Source organism: Dinoponera quadriceps, unplaced genomic scaffold (assembly GCF_001313825.1).
Source record: "Dinoponera quadriceps isolate SergipeBrazil2010 unplaced genomic scaffold, ASM131382v1 scaffold1889, whole genome shotgun sequence".
Classification (NCBI taxonomy): Eukaryota; Metazoa; Arthropoda; class Insecta; order Hymenoptera; family Formicidae; genus Dinoponera; species Dinoponera quadriceps.
In genome coordinates, this window is record NW_014557272.1 from 183,585 (window position 1) to 199,911 (window position 16,327).

The window sequence follows — 16,327 nt, forward strand, 5'->3', positions numbered from 1 at the left end:
TTCCTCCTTATAAATACATCTGGCGACGTTCAAGCACCTCGAATCATCCTAATCTTTGTCCTCTTCGTAGGTAAAGCGAGAACGTGATTGCCGTGCGAGAGAGCGACGATCGCCTTCTGGCGCGACGTCACGTTCCTTATGAGAGTACTACATAATAGCGGGAAGCAGGTAATAGTGTCTCACACGCATTAGCACGCCTCTCTCTCTCTCTCTCTCTCTCTCTCTTTCAGACCTGTATCAATAGTTGTCAATTAAAACTTATTTCATGTGAGATACTCAGGTTTTAATTCAGGGTTAGACCTGAGTTCTCCAACTGAATCGTACACAGTAAGAAACATTTTGTACTTGTGTTAAAATCGGTCCTTGTTAAAATTTTTGTGTTAAATTTTTAACACACCCATGCGCGTTAATTTAACATATTATATTCATATTATCTCAGTATTTTGTGTTGTCAATATGGAATGTATGCAAGTATTAAAATAACATATTTTATACTTCAGTGTCGATTAGCGTATTAATTTTGTATTAACTTTTAACGTAATATTTGTGTTATTTTTCGACATATTCACCTTGTTAAATTAGCACAAGGTTAAATTAACACGAAAATTCAAGTGAGCCGTTTGGATCATGTGTGAAATTTAACACCGAATTTTTCACTCTGTATATGACACATCTGACATTACACCTGTAATTGCGATGAAACTCTCGTCTAATGATTGAATTCGAGGGTGAGTATCTCACTTAAGGCAAGTTTCAAGTAACAACTAATAACACGGACCTCAATCGTTCACTCACTCGCTCACGATATCACGCTAATTTCACGCATACGAGTTACACATATGTACAAACTCGCGCTTGCGAACTATTTCGCATTACTTACCCGACACCCGTTGGGTCTAGCGGGCGAATTGTCTTGAAGCGATCGATAATGGTATACCATGTACGCGCGACACTCGCTGTGTGATAATAAACACGGCTAGCTCCTGTGCACACCTTCCTGTGTGTGTTGACGCGAAATCAGAAGCAGAAACTCTCGGGCTGCCGCCGCCGCCGCCGGGATTCCCTGATTCTCGCGTGCGCCAGAAGGACTCGAATCTCCGCAACCGCCGCAAAACGACGAATGGAAGTCCGGAAAATATTGGATTTAATAACACCGACGCTGCTGGATACACACGGACAGCGGAATCCGGGATCCTCGCCGGCTACTTCGTCGCTGCGGATTCTCGGGGAAGCGTGAACTCCCTTAATGAAAATCTTCACGGTTCGCCTGACCGTTTTAATTTCCAATATCAAAATTGTCTCGGATTCAATTAGAAATTACATTAAAGTTATCAGCGTCGAACTTACCGTGCTCCCCCCGCCGCGAAATAAAATAAAATCTCTCTTTTCCTCCGGCTCCGCTCTTCGAATCGCGAAGCTCTTTCCCTCTCTCTCTCTCTCTCTCCCTCGATCTTCCGCGGCCAAAGAAGCAGCGTGATTCGTTCGCGATGATCGATCGGCAAGCGTTGCCGCGCGAATTGCAACCGCTGCTGCTATTCGCTGTCCGCCGATCTCGCGGTGAAACTTCACGCGGAAACGCGACGTCTGACACTGCGAGCGCGCCTGACTTACCTGCGGGAAATTATATGTACAATTTCGCGGGGAGGAGACTGCGAGGAGTCGCGTCGACTCGTCGCTCCACGATCGCTGAGAAACGCGAACTAAAAGGCGACGGCGGCCGGCTAAACGGCGAACGGCGTCGTCGCTCCGGGAGCTGTTCGCAGGGAAAAACAGAGGTTCAGGGCGAGAACGAAGGCGCAAAGGAACCGCAACGGGAAGGCCGATCGCCGTCCAGCGTGAAATGAGTCGAAGCTGCACGATTTTCTCTGGATCACCCCCTTCACCGACGACCACGCGGAGACCTTGAGGAATTTACAAGGTCATACGTGGCGAACGGTGGAGGGGGTCGGGCCGCTATGCTTGGTCCACCTCGTGACAGACCTCCATGTAATCCGGGTTGTGCATTATGTCCTTTATCATGTCCTTCAATATCGTGTAACGTGGAAACATCGGGTACACCTTCGAGCTGTTGTACTCCTCCTGGAAAAATGGGAAAATTATACGGACGATTAATAAACGCTGCGCGTTCCTGATCTGCACGGAAAGAAAAAATTAGTCAATTCAAGATTCATATTCTCATCATATATCTAAGCAAGAATATACAATCTAACATGAAGAAATTCCCTATAGTTTCATTAGGGATATCGTATTCATGTTATTCAGGAATAATTTTCATAAATTGAGAGGAAAAAATATCGTATAGAAAGGAGATATTTTTAAATTAAGAACTGTATCAGTTTGAAGATACCGTTCTCTCTGTTCAATATTTTTTTTTCTTCATGAAAATTAATCCTGAGTAACCGGAATATGATTTTTTCAATGGAACTGTATGAATTTATGTGTAAGCAAGTTTTATTTTCATATAAGATTATATGTTCTTACTTATACGTAAGGATATATAGAGGAAACCGAACGTTGTAAATTAGGGAGTGAGAATAGGCTCAATTTCCGTGTTTAGGCTATCGGTTCATGATATGAATATAGAAACTAATTTCTGATTAATAATTAACCAACTACAGGTCCGTTTGAGTGTAAAATTCGACGCGGCTTCGAGTTACCGACAATTTAGAGAGTGTTCGCGGAAAGATCAAAGGGCGAGGAAAGGCAGTTTACTTTGTGATATTATGGCGCCTACGGTCGCCTTTAATCTTCGATTTATTTGACACTGTATGGAGGAAGAAAGGGTGCAACGAGCAGACGATAACCGCCGACGGGGTAGCAACCTTGTAACAGCGGCAGTACGCAATTATTGGAACGTAAGAGGGAAAAGGACGATCGTAACAATGTCTTAATATAATAGCCGGTGTTATGTTCCGCTGTTGAACAGTGACGCTTTTTACGATCGTAGTCGAGGAGCCGATAAGCGATACGACCGCACAAGGATCCCGGAAATATCTACTTGGACGATCGCAGATTGCGCGTTATCATACGGAAGTATATTCCATTCTCTCTTTGATGAAAACTTTAATCCGATTTCCTCGTCAAGATTTACTCGACGTTTGAATGGAAAATTACTCGACCTTGTGTGAAAGATTGTAAAAGAATGTCTTAATAATGTCATTTCGTTTCATTTATTGCATATAATAATAATGTCAGGCTAAAAGTGAAGAAGCGTTTTCAGACCCGACGAGAAACATCGGCTTCTTTAATATGCTAACATCCAGCGGGTTATTAAAAAATATCTTCTACGGAGAACCGGATATATTGGATATTTTGTGCTCGGTGATTTTGAACGATAATTTTCTTAAAACACTCGCGACAAGTTAATCAGTCCGAGAAAATCAATCTTATTTTTGGCGGAAGGAAGTTAGCGTCCATTTTCAAGAGAATAGAATATTTTTCTTATTTATCTGGTATCAAAGCGGTAGTAGGTACCTTCAAATCCCTGATGAGGTTCCTGAGACCCGTGTATTTCTTCAACAACCTGTACAGATCGTTGGTCATCTGTGTGTTCTCCGCTTCGATCTGTGCCGTGATCATATCTGCGCAAAGCGCGTCATATTTTATTATGATCTTACAGCTACTTTTTTCCACCTTCTTTTCTAATTTTTTTCTACTATGCTTGTCTACAATGCTTCTCGCAAATTATGCTTCGAACAACCAAATGGATAAATCTATTTTTTTCGATTAATTTCAAGCGGATTTTATTTCAACAGAAGCTTAATTTAGAGCTTAGCTATAAAAATATGTTGAAAGTTGGAAAGTCGTCATAAATAATAATCCCTTTCGACAAAATAGCTCAGGACTTTACGATTTAATTTTTTATGAGATGTAACGCTACGTAAATAGTGGGCATTAATTAAGAAACACCCTGTATAAGTGTCAATGAAATTAATAAAATTAAAGATCCGGAGTAATCGCTATGACTGTCTTTGTTTAATGACGTCAGAAGCGAGATCACACAATGACATTTGTGATTGACTCAGCACATTTGTCAAATTTGCTGGACGAACACTTTTCTTTTACTCGAACAATCAATGAATAGTCGCAAAATTAATTCGACATGGAACTTTCTTCCCCAACCTCTTTTCTCATGATTTTATCAATGTTAATTTTACGGCTACTTATTGATTATTCGAATTTGCTGAATCAATCACAAATGTCATTTTATGGATATATCTTCTTACTTGAAAGTATAACGCAAAAAATTCTGGCATAAGTTTTCCCGTTTCTGACGTCATTAAACACGGACAGTCACAGCGACTACTCCGTGGCCTTAACAAAGCATGCTTTTGTCCATAAACAAAAAAGAAAATCCGAGCACAAGTCCGACTCTTCTAGATTCAGGAAGATAAAACAGATATCTTAGTACGTTCGATTTTCCTATCCAAAATCGATCCACACGTCCCGGACTGAAATAGTCCGGAATTTTACGATCGCACGAGAAAAACCGCGGAAAATATTTCTCGCTGCGATTGCACGGCGCGCGAAATTCGCTCGCTCAGCTGAGCGCAGACGTAACATATTTTTAATTTTTTACAATTAACAAGGCGGAGGCAAAAATGAACCACATCGAATACTGTTGCACGCGGTCGTGTCGACGTGAGCCCGCCTCTCTGGTTCTACCGAAGGGCATTAATTAACGCTCCGAAAAATATTGCTCTCGCCAAGAGCCGGATGAAAGCCGCCAGAAAGAGCCAGATGAAAGCGGACAGAGATATTGGCCGTTAATGCGCGTTTATGCGCGCCGTGTATCAAACGATGCACCACCACCGACGTGGCACACATTCGATATTAGATCGTTTTCTACCGGACGTGGATATCCTCGAATTTCCTCCAAATTTTATCTCAACAAATTTTATCTCCGAAACATCGCCCTGAACATTTTCGCTGTTCATCGATCAATTTACACGTTTCCGCTGCGAGCAGCGACCGACCATAGAATACACCGCAATAATACACGTATTTCGCTGTTTTTTTTTCTTTTTCCTTTACTTTTTTAACGAGACGTCTAAAAATATGAAGTGACTCGATTGGAAAAATATGGAGGATGGAAGGCGGGATGAAACAAAATAAGGTAAAATAAATGGTACAAGGAAGATAAATTGGAAATAAAGGAGAATATAAATGTGCAAACGTTCGTAGAATTTCCGGTCGATCGGGCGCGAGTTAATCAATTAGTTCGTGCCGTTAGTATCGAGTGGTTTCAACTCGATCCCCGCATTCCCGCTGCCGCGAAACGAAGGAGAGGGTCCTTTGATTAAGCAGAGGCCGGTGTAGCATTGTAACCGCACGAGCGCGCACAGAATATTTTTAATTGCGACGATCGCGCTATCGGCAATTTACGTTGCTAATAAGCTATTCTCCTACCCGCCGGCGTGATTTATGGACCCGCGATATAATCGTGAGCGGGCAATTGCGCAACAGTATCGCGAGAATGTCGCCCGTTCGTTTTATTTTCGGTACCTCGTCGCGGAAGAGACACGGCGAATAATTTTCGAATAATTCAGCGTGCGAATCGCGATAATGAAATACCATAAATCTCCGGCGCTCCGGAAAAATAATGAATATTGTCGAGTACGAGGAGAGCATCCGTTGAATATTTATGAGACAACGCGCAAAAGAAAACCAGTGTGTAAAAACAGTCCCGAGAAGAAAGAGATTAATTCCTTTCTTCGCCCGCGACTTTTGTTTCGCCGAAAATTTTTATCTCCCACGAGGAGTCTCGAGATTCTCCTCTCTCTCTCTCTCTCTCTCTCTGAAGTCGTTCTCCAATCCGATGGAATCGATCTTCTCTGCCTCTGCGACGAATAAAATTTCTCTCATGCGATATCGATAATCGGATAGCGGAGGCGATTTAATATTGGCAAGAACAGCTGAATGTACTGAAATCGACGGTGAAGTATAACGATTACACTTCGCCCCGACGGGGCAACGGACTATTGTCTTCGTTGCAGTACATACGACGGAAAATAATATACCGTACGCGCACAGAGACTCTCGAGGGACAGGCCGGGGTAATCAACGAGCGTTTACGCAAAATTCGTGTAGAGAGGGAAAACTCGGAGTCGTCTCGTGTTGAACGAAGCAAGCGTGCAATGTACAAGTAATTAATTGATATCCTCCAGACTGGTTACGACGGAATATCGAAGATCGTGTGATAATTTCAAAGTTTTCACTTTTTACCATTTCCTTTCATAAAACACTTTATGAAACGTTTAAACTTATTAGTCGATTGTATAATGGCAATATAAATAATATTAATAGATAATGATTTTTCTAAAAATATTAATTTTTTTAACATGTGTTTAACATATGTTTTTAACATGTCACGCAGAATATGCTTAGAAACAAACTGACATACTTACTAAATCGTAAATATTTCATATTTAGTTTAGATTATACTGTTTCCATAAAGCGTATTATTTACTTTTTATGTTGTAAAGAAGGGAATAATTTACCATAATTATGCAATAAAAATCCAACCCATAAAATTAGGATTTTTTAGATTTTATTACCAATGGGTAGTCTATACATCTTTCTATATAAAACGAAAAGGTCCAAGCATTATGGATGCCTGAAATTAATTAAAAAACAGTTCTTTTATTTTCTACTAGTTCTAACATTTTTACTAATTGCGTCTCTTTTGTCAATTTTTTTTAAAGTTAAGCTTATCAATGAATACCCTTAAAGAAAAGAAAATGGACTATGCTTGACTTCTTCAATAAAGAACCTCAGCGTTATTTATGCTTTTTAAATCATATATTAAATTTTCATCGTTTTCCTCGAAATGTACTCTATGCAGATTGGATTGCTTTTTTTGCATAACTACGGCCAATTATACACTGAGAAACCCATTTAATTGATTCAAATTAAATTCTTGTTTGGATATGGGTAAACAAATGTTTTGGTTGTGAGAAGCGAAGTTTGGTTCTTCGAACCAAAAGTTTGATTCTCTGAAAGTAAAATGGAAAAGATTTGATCCAGGGAATCAAACCTACTTTCTCGTTCATTTAATAAAATAATAATAATAAGAAGAAGAAGAAGAATATAAGAAGAAGAATATAAGAAGAAAATAAGAAGAAGAAGAATAATCACCGTGCTACGAAAAAAGAGAGAAAAATGACGGAGGACAATGGCGAAACGTTTTCCTCCTTCGTCGGGTAAGACCGCCGGCTAGCTATTGCTACTCTTAACGGCGACCGGCGACGTCGTTTGAACGTCGACGTCGCGAAAAATCGCACACGGAAACTCACTCTCGAGTCTCTCGATGCGCTCCCGCTTGGTCTCGGCTTCCTCGGCGAGGCGCGCCGACGTCTTCACACCCTCGCCGCTCTTGTGGGTCTTCTCCATGATGGAGCAGGCACGCAGCACGAAGGCCGGTACGGTCTCCTGCTTCTCTTGCCGCGGTATGTCCACAAGCGTCCAGTATTGCGTCTCCAACTTAATTACGTCCTGGAAAGGCGAGACCGTCGGACGTGAGAAGCATTCGTGAGAAAAATCGAGGAAGCGCGTTCTTGATCGCTCCGCTGTTGCAGAAGGATCTTTTGGTGTATCCCCGTGTGTGCTGCGACAAGTTGTCGTCGAGATACCGAAGTTCCGTTCATCGAACGCGGTTTAGAAAACGATCAGTTTTTCTCCCATCGCGCTTCTGACTCTCAACGCATCGTCGACCTATGTTCGCGCGTTACGAGTTATAATTAATGAATCGGAGGTAAAAATATTATATAATATTTCGTTAAGGAATGCTCGAGTCACGTTATTGATATTTTTTTCGTTTCATCCCCAAGGATATACTCAAACACATCCTAAAGCATACTTTACACAACCTTCTAATTCGTATATGTGTTCTGAAGTTTTGCTTGCGGGACTCACGCGCGTGAAGTTGGATTTAATCTCATCATTTGAATTTCACTTCCATCGTAATTGATTTCACTCATTCCAAATCTCCTCTGATTCTCTGACGGTTGACGGAGACACGGCGCAGCTTCAATACATCGACAAATTGCAGGCTCTCGCGAAAGAACGACGATCACGCCCGCATTTATGATGATCTTCCTTTTTTAAATTTGATTCCCCCCGCCCTCTCTCTCTCTCACCCTTCTCTTTTTTCCCCTCACCGCGGCGCGCGAGGCGTCTCAAACAATACATCTCGAGATTACGTAGCCGTCGATAAAACAAAACGGTGCGATTTATAAGGGGCAATTTTATTCCGGTCGCGTCGCCCGAGGATTAATCCCGAGGCTTCTCCTCCGCACACCTTCGGAAGAAAAACTCGCCGGCGTGTTCTCGATTTCGCTCAATACGTACGAACGGACGAGCAGGACGGCGCGATGGTGCCTCGCGGTGGAAGTTTACGCCAGAAACAAACGTCGACGCGTCGGGATATCGACGCTCGCGGGAATACACCCGCGGGACCGGCCGGCGTTCGTGAGAATCGCCGTGTATGCACCTTCGGGGAGAGAAAAAACGAAGCAAAATGAGGAAGTGAGAGAAAAACAGAAACGAGACAGAGAGGGTGGGGAAGAGAAAGAGAGAGAGAGAGAGAGACGGAAGATAGCGACAACGTGGGCTCGCTCGCTCGTCTTTCGCGCTGGCTGCGAACGCGAACGGCAATCGTTTCCTATCTATCGCGTGCATCTCTATTTTGTTGCTCGTCCCGAGCGCGCGATCTATCTGCCACGCCGGCGGATAACAAATGCGCCCGTTGCAACGTGCACTTCGCGTATGTACTTCAAATAAAAATAAAACGGCCGGGCGTTGTGAATCCCTCTCCGTCCTGCGGCCCGTCAGACCGTCCGTTCGTTCGTTCACTCGCCCGTCCAGCTCGTCGTTCGTCGGTTGCTGCTGAGAATTTTGCGCGGGGTTGCACAGCCCGGTCGGATGTTTTGCGCTCTGCTGCTCGCCCACTGATTGACGACATACGTCGTATATATTTTTCAGTCTTCTCTTGTACTTTTCGCGCTTTCTTCGCCTCCTTCGAAATGCTATCGCTCGGCATGTCCCTGCGAGTGTCGGATCGGTTCGCGAGTTTCGCGCGGTATCTTGAAAAAATTCCGAGGCGAAATAATCTCGGTGATCCGAATATTTCGATATTCCCGAAGTTCGTTGTTTTTCGTAAAGTCAGAAAGGTGTTGAAAGAAAATAAACGGATTCCGATCGGAAATCCGCAAATGTTAAAGCGCGAGGGATATTCTCCAAGGTGTCCTGAGGTAGGCGCGTGGATGACACGTGTCAACCGGCCCAGCTTGTCGATATCTCTCGTGGACGATGAAATTCGCTATTTAAACGATCTTCCGCAAGCTAACGTTGCCCTGTCACGAATGACGCGGGAATAGAAAGCGCGCGAAATCGACCCGGGCAAACTCATAGGCGTCGTTTCGACGAGAATACCACTTGGTAAAAACAACGCGATCCTGTTCGCGTTCCTATCCGAGACGAGACTATGTCCGAAGATTAATCCCTCCGTTTTATAGGTCAAATAAACCCGGTGAGTTATGACCGAAGAGCCATAGCGAAGAGAAATGCGTGATCTACGAGTTCTTCCTACTCCCGAAAAATCGTTAGACGTGATAACGGATCCGGTGAGTCGATTAAGACTTGGGAATAACCGCTATATCGGATTCGTGATAAGCTCCGAGAGTCGCGAGATATTGCGTCATTTTTAATTATTACATAATCATGTTCGAAATTACACGCGCGCATGTTGATTAAATTCTCGACAGTTCCTTGAGCAAGAGAGAAACATGCGCGCGAGCGACTCGATTGAGAGTCTCATCGGAAGTGACGCTACGGCTCTCTCAGTTAATCGCTTACCTGCATGAACCGGGTGGCATAATTACAACGTAATTACATCAACGACATGCAGCCTGAGACCGACGCTCCTCGTAGGTGGTTGTGTGCGCGCGCGGTTTCGTGTCTGCGTGTGTCTGTTGTGTGTGTGTCGGGGCCTCGAGCGCACACAAAGTGCTCGTGGGACAAAAACACGTGCTACCACGTGCTACACCCAATTACGCGCGCCGGCACACGCGGTTCCCCCCCGATCCTCTTACCTTGATCATAACTTTGAGGAGGTTGTAACGTTGGAATACGTTGCGTACTTGTTTGCTGTCGGTGTACTTGCACATCAGCTCGACGAGGGCCCTCTTGGCGGTCTCGTAGCTACCGTCCAGCCGTATCCTTACGACTCTCAGCCTCTCGTTCGTCTCGATCACCTCCTCCTTCGTCTGTCCACCTGCGTCCACAGAGACCCGCATCGTAAAGGGTAACACGCCCGGATCTATTATTAACGCTCCGCCGGCCGCGTCGGGTAATTGTAAAATGTGGACGAGCGGCAGCGACGGCACGTCCAACAGCCGAAGATCGATGAAGCGGCAGAATGTCTCTTCTCCCGTTTCTCGCGCGGAATTCTTCACGGGCTCATTTGTAATGTCGGCGATGATATTGAGATAAGGCGAAATTAAGTACGGACGCGGCTTTTCGATTTCGCGGGAGTCTCGAGTCGCCTCGAGAAAACGAGCGATCGTCGCTTCGCTCGGATCGCGGCGCGTTGAGATATGAAACAAAGCGAGAGAGCGGAAGGTAATTCTTTTTTAAAGGTCCTCTCCCCTCGATGCGGTTGCCGTGTTACTGCGACTGTTACGGGATGTTGTTTGTTACTGCGATTCGAACAAATTCCCACAAATTCTCGGCCTCGCGATCTCAATGGAACTCCAACCGGGACACGTTGACGGATGGAGTTGCTTATCGCGCCGTCCGACCTGCGCGATTTATTTACGTTGAAACTTTCGGCGCTATCTGGGTGCCGAGTTAATTGGGAATTAATTGGGAGGACGACTTTCGCAACGCCGTTTTCCACCGCTCCTGATCTAATGGCTCCGTTAAATGGCGAGACGCACGGCGCGATAAGAAGAATCGATAATGCGAGCGCGAAACGCAGTTTGACGCGTTCAAGTGTTCGTAATTGAGAAAAACTGCGTAATAACGAATTAGAGAGTTTTTTTGCTAAGGATGGAGATGTTTTTAATATTGTCTTTATGCATAATTTCATGGAACTATTTACATTAATCTTCGGAGATATCGGAATCAGAAGAAACTTTTCATTATTTCCTCCGCTCCTTTCAGTTAGATCTTATATATACATTGAAAGTAAATAACTGGGAACGAATAACGCCAGAATATTTTATATATATTACAATATCTTTTATATTAATAAACATATTTTTATCATAAATAAATAAATAAATAAACAAATAAATAAATATATATATGTATAATTTTACTATAAATTATATACAATATCTATCATATGATATATATGCAAGTGATTGATCATTTATCGTGATATTATAATTTCGATAATAATATTTGCTAGTTTCCATCTGACTAATTGATTCACTAATTTCCGCTTCAACTCGGGAGCAATCGATATTTAATTATCGCGTTAATTTAACGTTACTAATTAATCCTTATCTCGAGGCGAGACGACTGTACACTTATCGGAAGCACGGAAGTTTCAGCTCTCCAACGAATTTTACCTCAAGCCGCTACGACTTCTAGAAGCGAAGATATCGACGTCTATACCGAACCGCGCACTCGATCGGTTCGGCTCTACCAAACGCAGCAGCACGTGCTGAGTCTCATGATGCGCGATCCCGCGGCACGTTTACGCGACGGAGGACCTGCCCCCACCCCTTAACACGCTGAGCACGTGCGTCCATTCGCATCATTCACGCTCGACACCACGTGGTCGTTGATCCCACACACGCGCGTGCAGCATGTGCACGGCGCACCGAGCGTGCCCAAAACTTTAAAGAGCCGTAACTCACGAACGAATCTACGTAAAGGCGCGAAACAAAAACCGATCTTCTCGGCGCGCGATCCCGCGTGCATTTCTCATTGTTCTTTCATCGTTCACTCAGGAGACGACTGAGGTCAACGTCGGATGAATGAGGAAACTTTCCACGTGACACAGCTTCTCTCACTCGAAAGAACATCTCGCGTGTTTTATAAAAAATATGCTCATTAATTCTGCATTCGAGTCACGTATGTGATAACGTGTTCAACTGATGACGGGACATGAGAAAATATTAGAACAGTTTATTGGAGAAATGACGAATTTTCACCGAATATGAAATATAACGATCCTTAATTCGTCGTTGATACGATACAGCGAAATTTCTATCTATGATTCGATTACAAAGGTATGTGATTTTGAAAATTGGTAAATCGCGAAGGACAACTACTTACTATTTTCCACAATTTCGCGGACATTTACGACGTATCGACGCGAAATTCGCCTATCGGATAAACCGTCGTCGAGATTAAGGTCGCGTGTTGCGGGACGTCCTGTACACGTCATTATCGTATGTTAGGAATTTATCTGATCGCCGTCTCGCAGGCGCGGGAACGTCGACGTCGGAATTAATCATAGTTCCACGTTGATGGGGAAGCGTTAATCTGAACCTGACGGGATTCTCGGCCGGCGAAGTTTCCGTCTATTCAGCTAATACAGCGGCCGACACGCCGTTACTCTCGGCTCGGCCGAATACAAGAGTTTCCGCTTCGATTCCATTCATGGGACAACCAACAACCGTCCGCTTGGCGGCCTGCCAGACACTTATTTCCGAGCGATACGTACGGGATGTCCTCGTCGACGATTGTCCGTCCCGCATTACCATGTACGCGAAAATACATCTTTCGCGAGACTTTAAATTCTTCCGGAATTAAATTAAGAAGACTCGAGCATCAGAGGAATCAGGAATACGAGAAGTCGAGAATTCCGCTGAGCGAAATTCGACTCCGCGCCCGTCGGAAATCGACAAATCGTATTAAAAGATTCTCACAATTGCACATTCAGATATTAGAAAACGGTCTTCTCCACCGTGAAGTTTATCTTTCTCGAAATTCGCCGGGACTTGATCCAATCCGCACGGAATTATCTCGAGAGCGAGATTATCGAAAGAGAAATCATGGGCTCTCTACATGGCCGCGAAGATGAAGCGTATAAAAAAAGTATCCTTAAAGTAAGGCCGCGAACCCGCCGTTCCACGGACTTTTTCCGCGTTTTCGCGGCGAGTAACTTTATTGAATAACAGAGCGATTAACCGAGATAGCGTCTGAACTTTAATTAAATACCCACGTGAGAAATGAGTCCGATAAAATATCGCTGAGACTTACTTGAAGTTCCTTCGTCCTTCACGTCCTGGACGATCCTTCGGACGCTCTGCGTGAATTTGCCCACAAGGTTGGTGCTGGCTGAAACAGACAATTTCCAACGTGAAAAAGCGCTCTAGAGGGTGTGACGCTTCTTGTAATTTTTCCAAATCATTCGTTTGTTACTGAAAGATAATTTTATGCGCAATTATTATTTATAATAAAGTTTTAATTAAGTTATAATAAAGTTATAATTAATACATTCGCTGCCGCGTGAATCATATACGCCCCACGTTAAACTTTCCGTTTACACCGTTTCATATTTTTTTCGTTATTTAAATATAGCTTATCATAAAATGTCGTGTAATCATGTATTGATGCTGAAATACCATGCATATTGCAGTCATCATGTCGTGGGCTGCAAACGATCTATATGGCGTGATAATAATTTTTTTAGATTCTTTTTAATTTAATTTTATAAAAGTTAACTTTGCAAATCTTGCTTTAAAAACAATGTTGAAACGTTTGATGCAATATCAGTACAAAATTCCATCATAAAAATTACATTTTATAATAATTGCAATAGGAAAAAGTCGTATTTATATTTAACATGTTTCAGGACAATACATCGCAATACACTGTTATAATTGTAAATATTTTATTCGAAAACGTACTGTTTTCACTTAAAATTTCATATTTTAGTGTTAAATATTAACAATATTAAAAAGAACAAACTTTTTTCCCTTTTTTGGCATAAAATTGTGTAAATATATAAGAATTTATGAAAACAGCCATGTTTGTTTTGTGGCGTAACTTGAACGTCGTATATTTTTCTTGCTAATACTGATTCCTGCAGTCTTATAAATATTATAATGCATACATTGTAACTAAAACTGTTAGTCTCGATAATGTGGAGTGTATGCGACCCACGCGGCATGAACAGAAAGTCGTCAAAAATCAGTCCGACAGCGAATATGTTAAGACTGGTAAATGATAAATTATCTTTGACTCCGTCTCATTGAAATAATTAATTATTTAGCTGATACATAATATCTTTTATCGCGTATATTCCATTAATGCTGCCTCATTACGGTATATTCCATTAATGCTTCCTCATTCCCTAGGCATAGTGACATCGAAAATTTTCAATCAGAGCATTAATTTTGCATCATGACTGTTGATAATTTGATGAATCGACCACGGTCCTCCAAAGCAACAGTCATAATTCACAAATATCCAAAAATAACGCATTTAATTAGAAATTTTCGAAATATTATTATACCCAAGAAATAAGACAGTATTAATAGAGTCTGCTACACGGTCAGTAACAAAAAGGTTGCAACACTTTTTTTCGATGAGTTTCGCAACACATCTCGTCCCCGATAGGAAAATATCTCTCTCGGGAATTACCAGAAATCAAATTCTCCCATTGGACACGGAATGCGTCTCGAAACTTATCAAAAAAAAAAAAGAAGTGTCGCAACCTTTTTGTCACTGACCAAACGTCGTCCTTATAACAGTTGCTATTGCTGCGCTATTTAAACGGTCAATTCGAGTCAGTGGACGCTTATCGCGAGCATTATTGCACTTTTGCAAAGTTCAATTCAAACGCGCGCGTGCTTTCGACCGCGTTTCGGATAAAGTCCGCGAGGAATAATGGATGAGGGTCGTCGTGACGGGGAAGAGAGGTCCCCGGACGAGAGCGCAAACGTCACTCGGTGCATCCGGGAAGTGGATGACTTGACGAGAAATACTAACATCGTTCGGTATCCACCGGTCCGCGTCGGGCGACATAAAGCGCGGCGGTGCGGAAGAGCGGCTAAAGCTTCTTACTCGTAAAACACGGGATTGTTCTTAAAGCCGTCGAAGTGGGCTTTTAAAGCGACCCCGAGGGCTCGACACTGGGCCGCAGATGCGGCCCGTTATCTACGGTGGCGCGTCGGCTGCAATTTTTCCTCGTATCGAGCGAGCGTGTAAACGCGCTATCGAGACGCGGAATTTCTCCGTCCGTATGACGTAATGGACGGCTTTGTCATGTTTAATCCTTTCGGAGCGGCGGCGGCGGCGGGCTTAATCCCTCGCGAGAGATGAGAGCAGGGCGACATCGCGTCCTACGTATCCCGTAATTTCCAAATAAAGCCCGGCTGATTAAACGGCCGACCGCCGCAGCCCACCATTACTTGCGCCGAATGCGCCGGCACGGCCAATTTGCCATTTATCATCGCCATCGTGGAAAATCGCCGGACCGACGGAAGAGTTTTCGCGATGTGTTTAGCGGCGTGCGAGAGGAAACATTTACTCGCACTCGTTCGTCGACTTCCTTTTCCCCCTTTGTTGAAGCAAATAATATTATTTGATCTTCCTCACTCTCCCTCCTTCCTTTCCTTCCTCGCTGCGGAAGGAGTTGTAGACAAATTAATTATATTTTCCACTTGTAAAACGCTTCTAAATTCCGCCGCTCGTTTTCATTAAATTCCGCCGAAGAGCTTTTTTATTACGTTCGCTGTTACGGCGTTTGACATAATGAAAGAGAGCGGAAGTTGATTACCGCACCTAAGATAATTCACGCGTTTGACATCGCGCGCACACGAGAACGGGGGACTGCGTTCCACCAAGTTACACCCGGCTTCTTCTTCTGGTATTTTTTTCGCGAAATAGTCCCGTTAATGATATTTCGTCGTCACAGGGTACCGCTTCGTAAGTTGTTACCGTGCTGCGGACGTAAACATGATAATGTCGGGACTCGCTGCTCACGTCAAGTACACGGAGCTACCCACCAAGGCCCGCAATCCTCTTTTACGGCTTTGTAAGTTCCGCCGTTACAGAGAGCCGAAAGTTCCCGTACCCTCGTTGTATTCTTCTTCGAAACGGTATCGCGCGCGCGCACACGATGCGGCAGTCCGTTGCGGTAAAATGGAGAGATCGTTCCGAGGACCGTCGATTCCATCGATCGTCCGTATCGCTGGAAATACCTCGTCCTAGGAATCCCACCGACGCGATCCGAACGCGATTTTTCTCCACTCGGCCCGACGAGTTCCCGAATGCCGTTTTCTCTGCGCGTCTCCTCCCCGCGCCCCCTCCCGGCGTCAAACGTCGTCGACAATTTTGCAGCGAGATCCCCCCCCCCCCCCCC

General features: G+C 43.8%; 1 protein-coding gene across 1 annotated transcript in view; it reads right to left on the bottom strand.

The window, feature by feature from the left end:
* Positions 1 to 602: 602 nt before the first annotated feature.
* Positions 603 to 16,327, bottom strand: part of LOC106748864 — a 106,315-nt gene continuing 90,590 nt past the window's right edge. The window contains exons 3-7 of the mRNA XM_014627779.1: positions 13,219 to 13,296; positions 10,092 to 10,273; positions 7,296 to 7,494; positions 3,475 to 3,581; positions 603 to 2,079 (exon numbers count right to left, since the gene is read on the bottom strand). Of these exons, the coding sequence (XP_014483265.1) occupies positions 1,954 to 2,079; positions 3,475 to 3,581; positions 7,296 to 7,494; positions 10,092 to 10,273; positions 13,219 to 13,296 (692 nt within the window). The 3' untranslated portion in view covers positions 603 to 1,953. The remainder of the gene's footprint in view (positions 2,080 to 3,474; positions 3,582 to 7,295; positions 7,495 to 10,091; positions 10,274 to 13,218; positions 13,297 to 16,327) is intronic.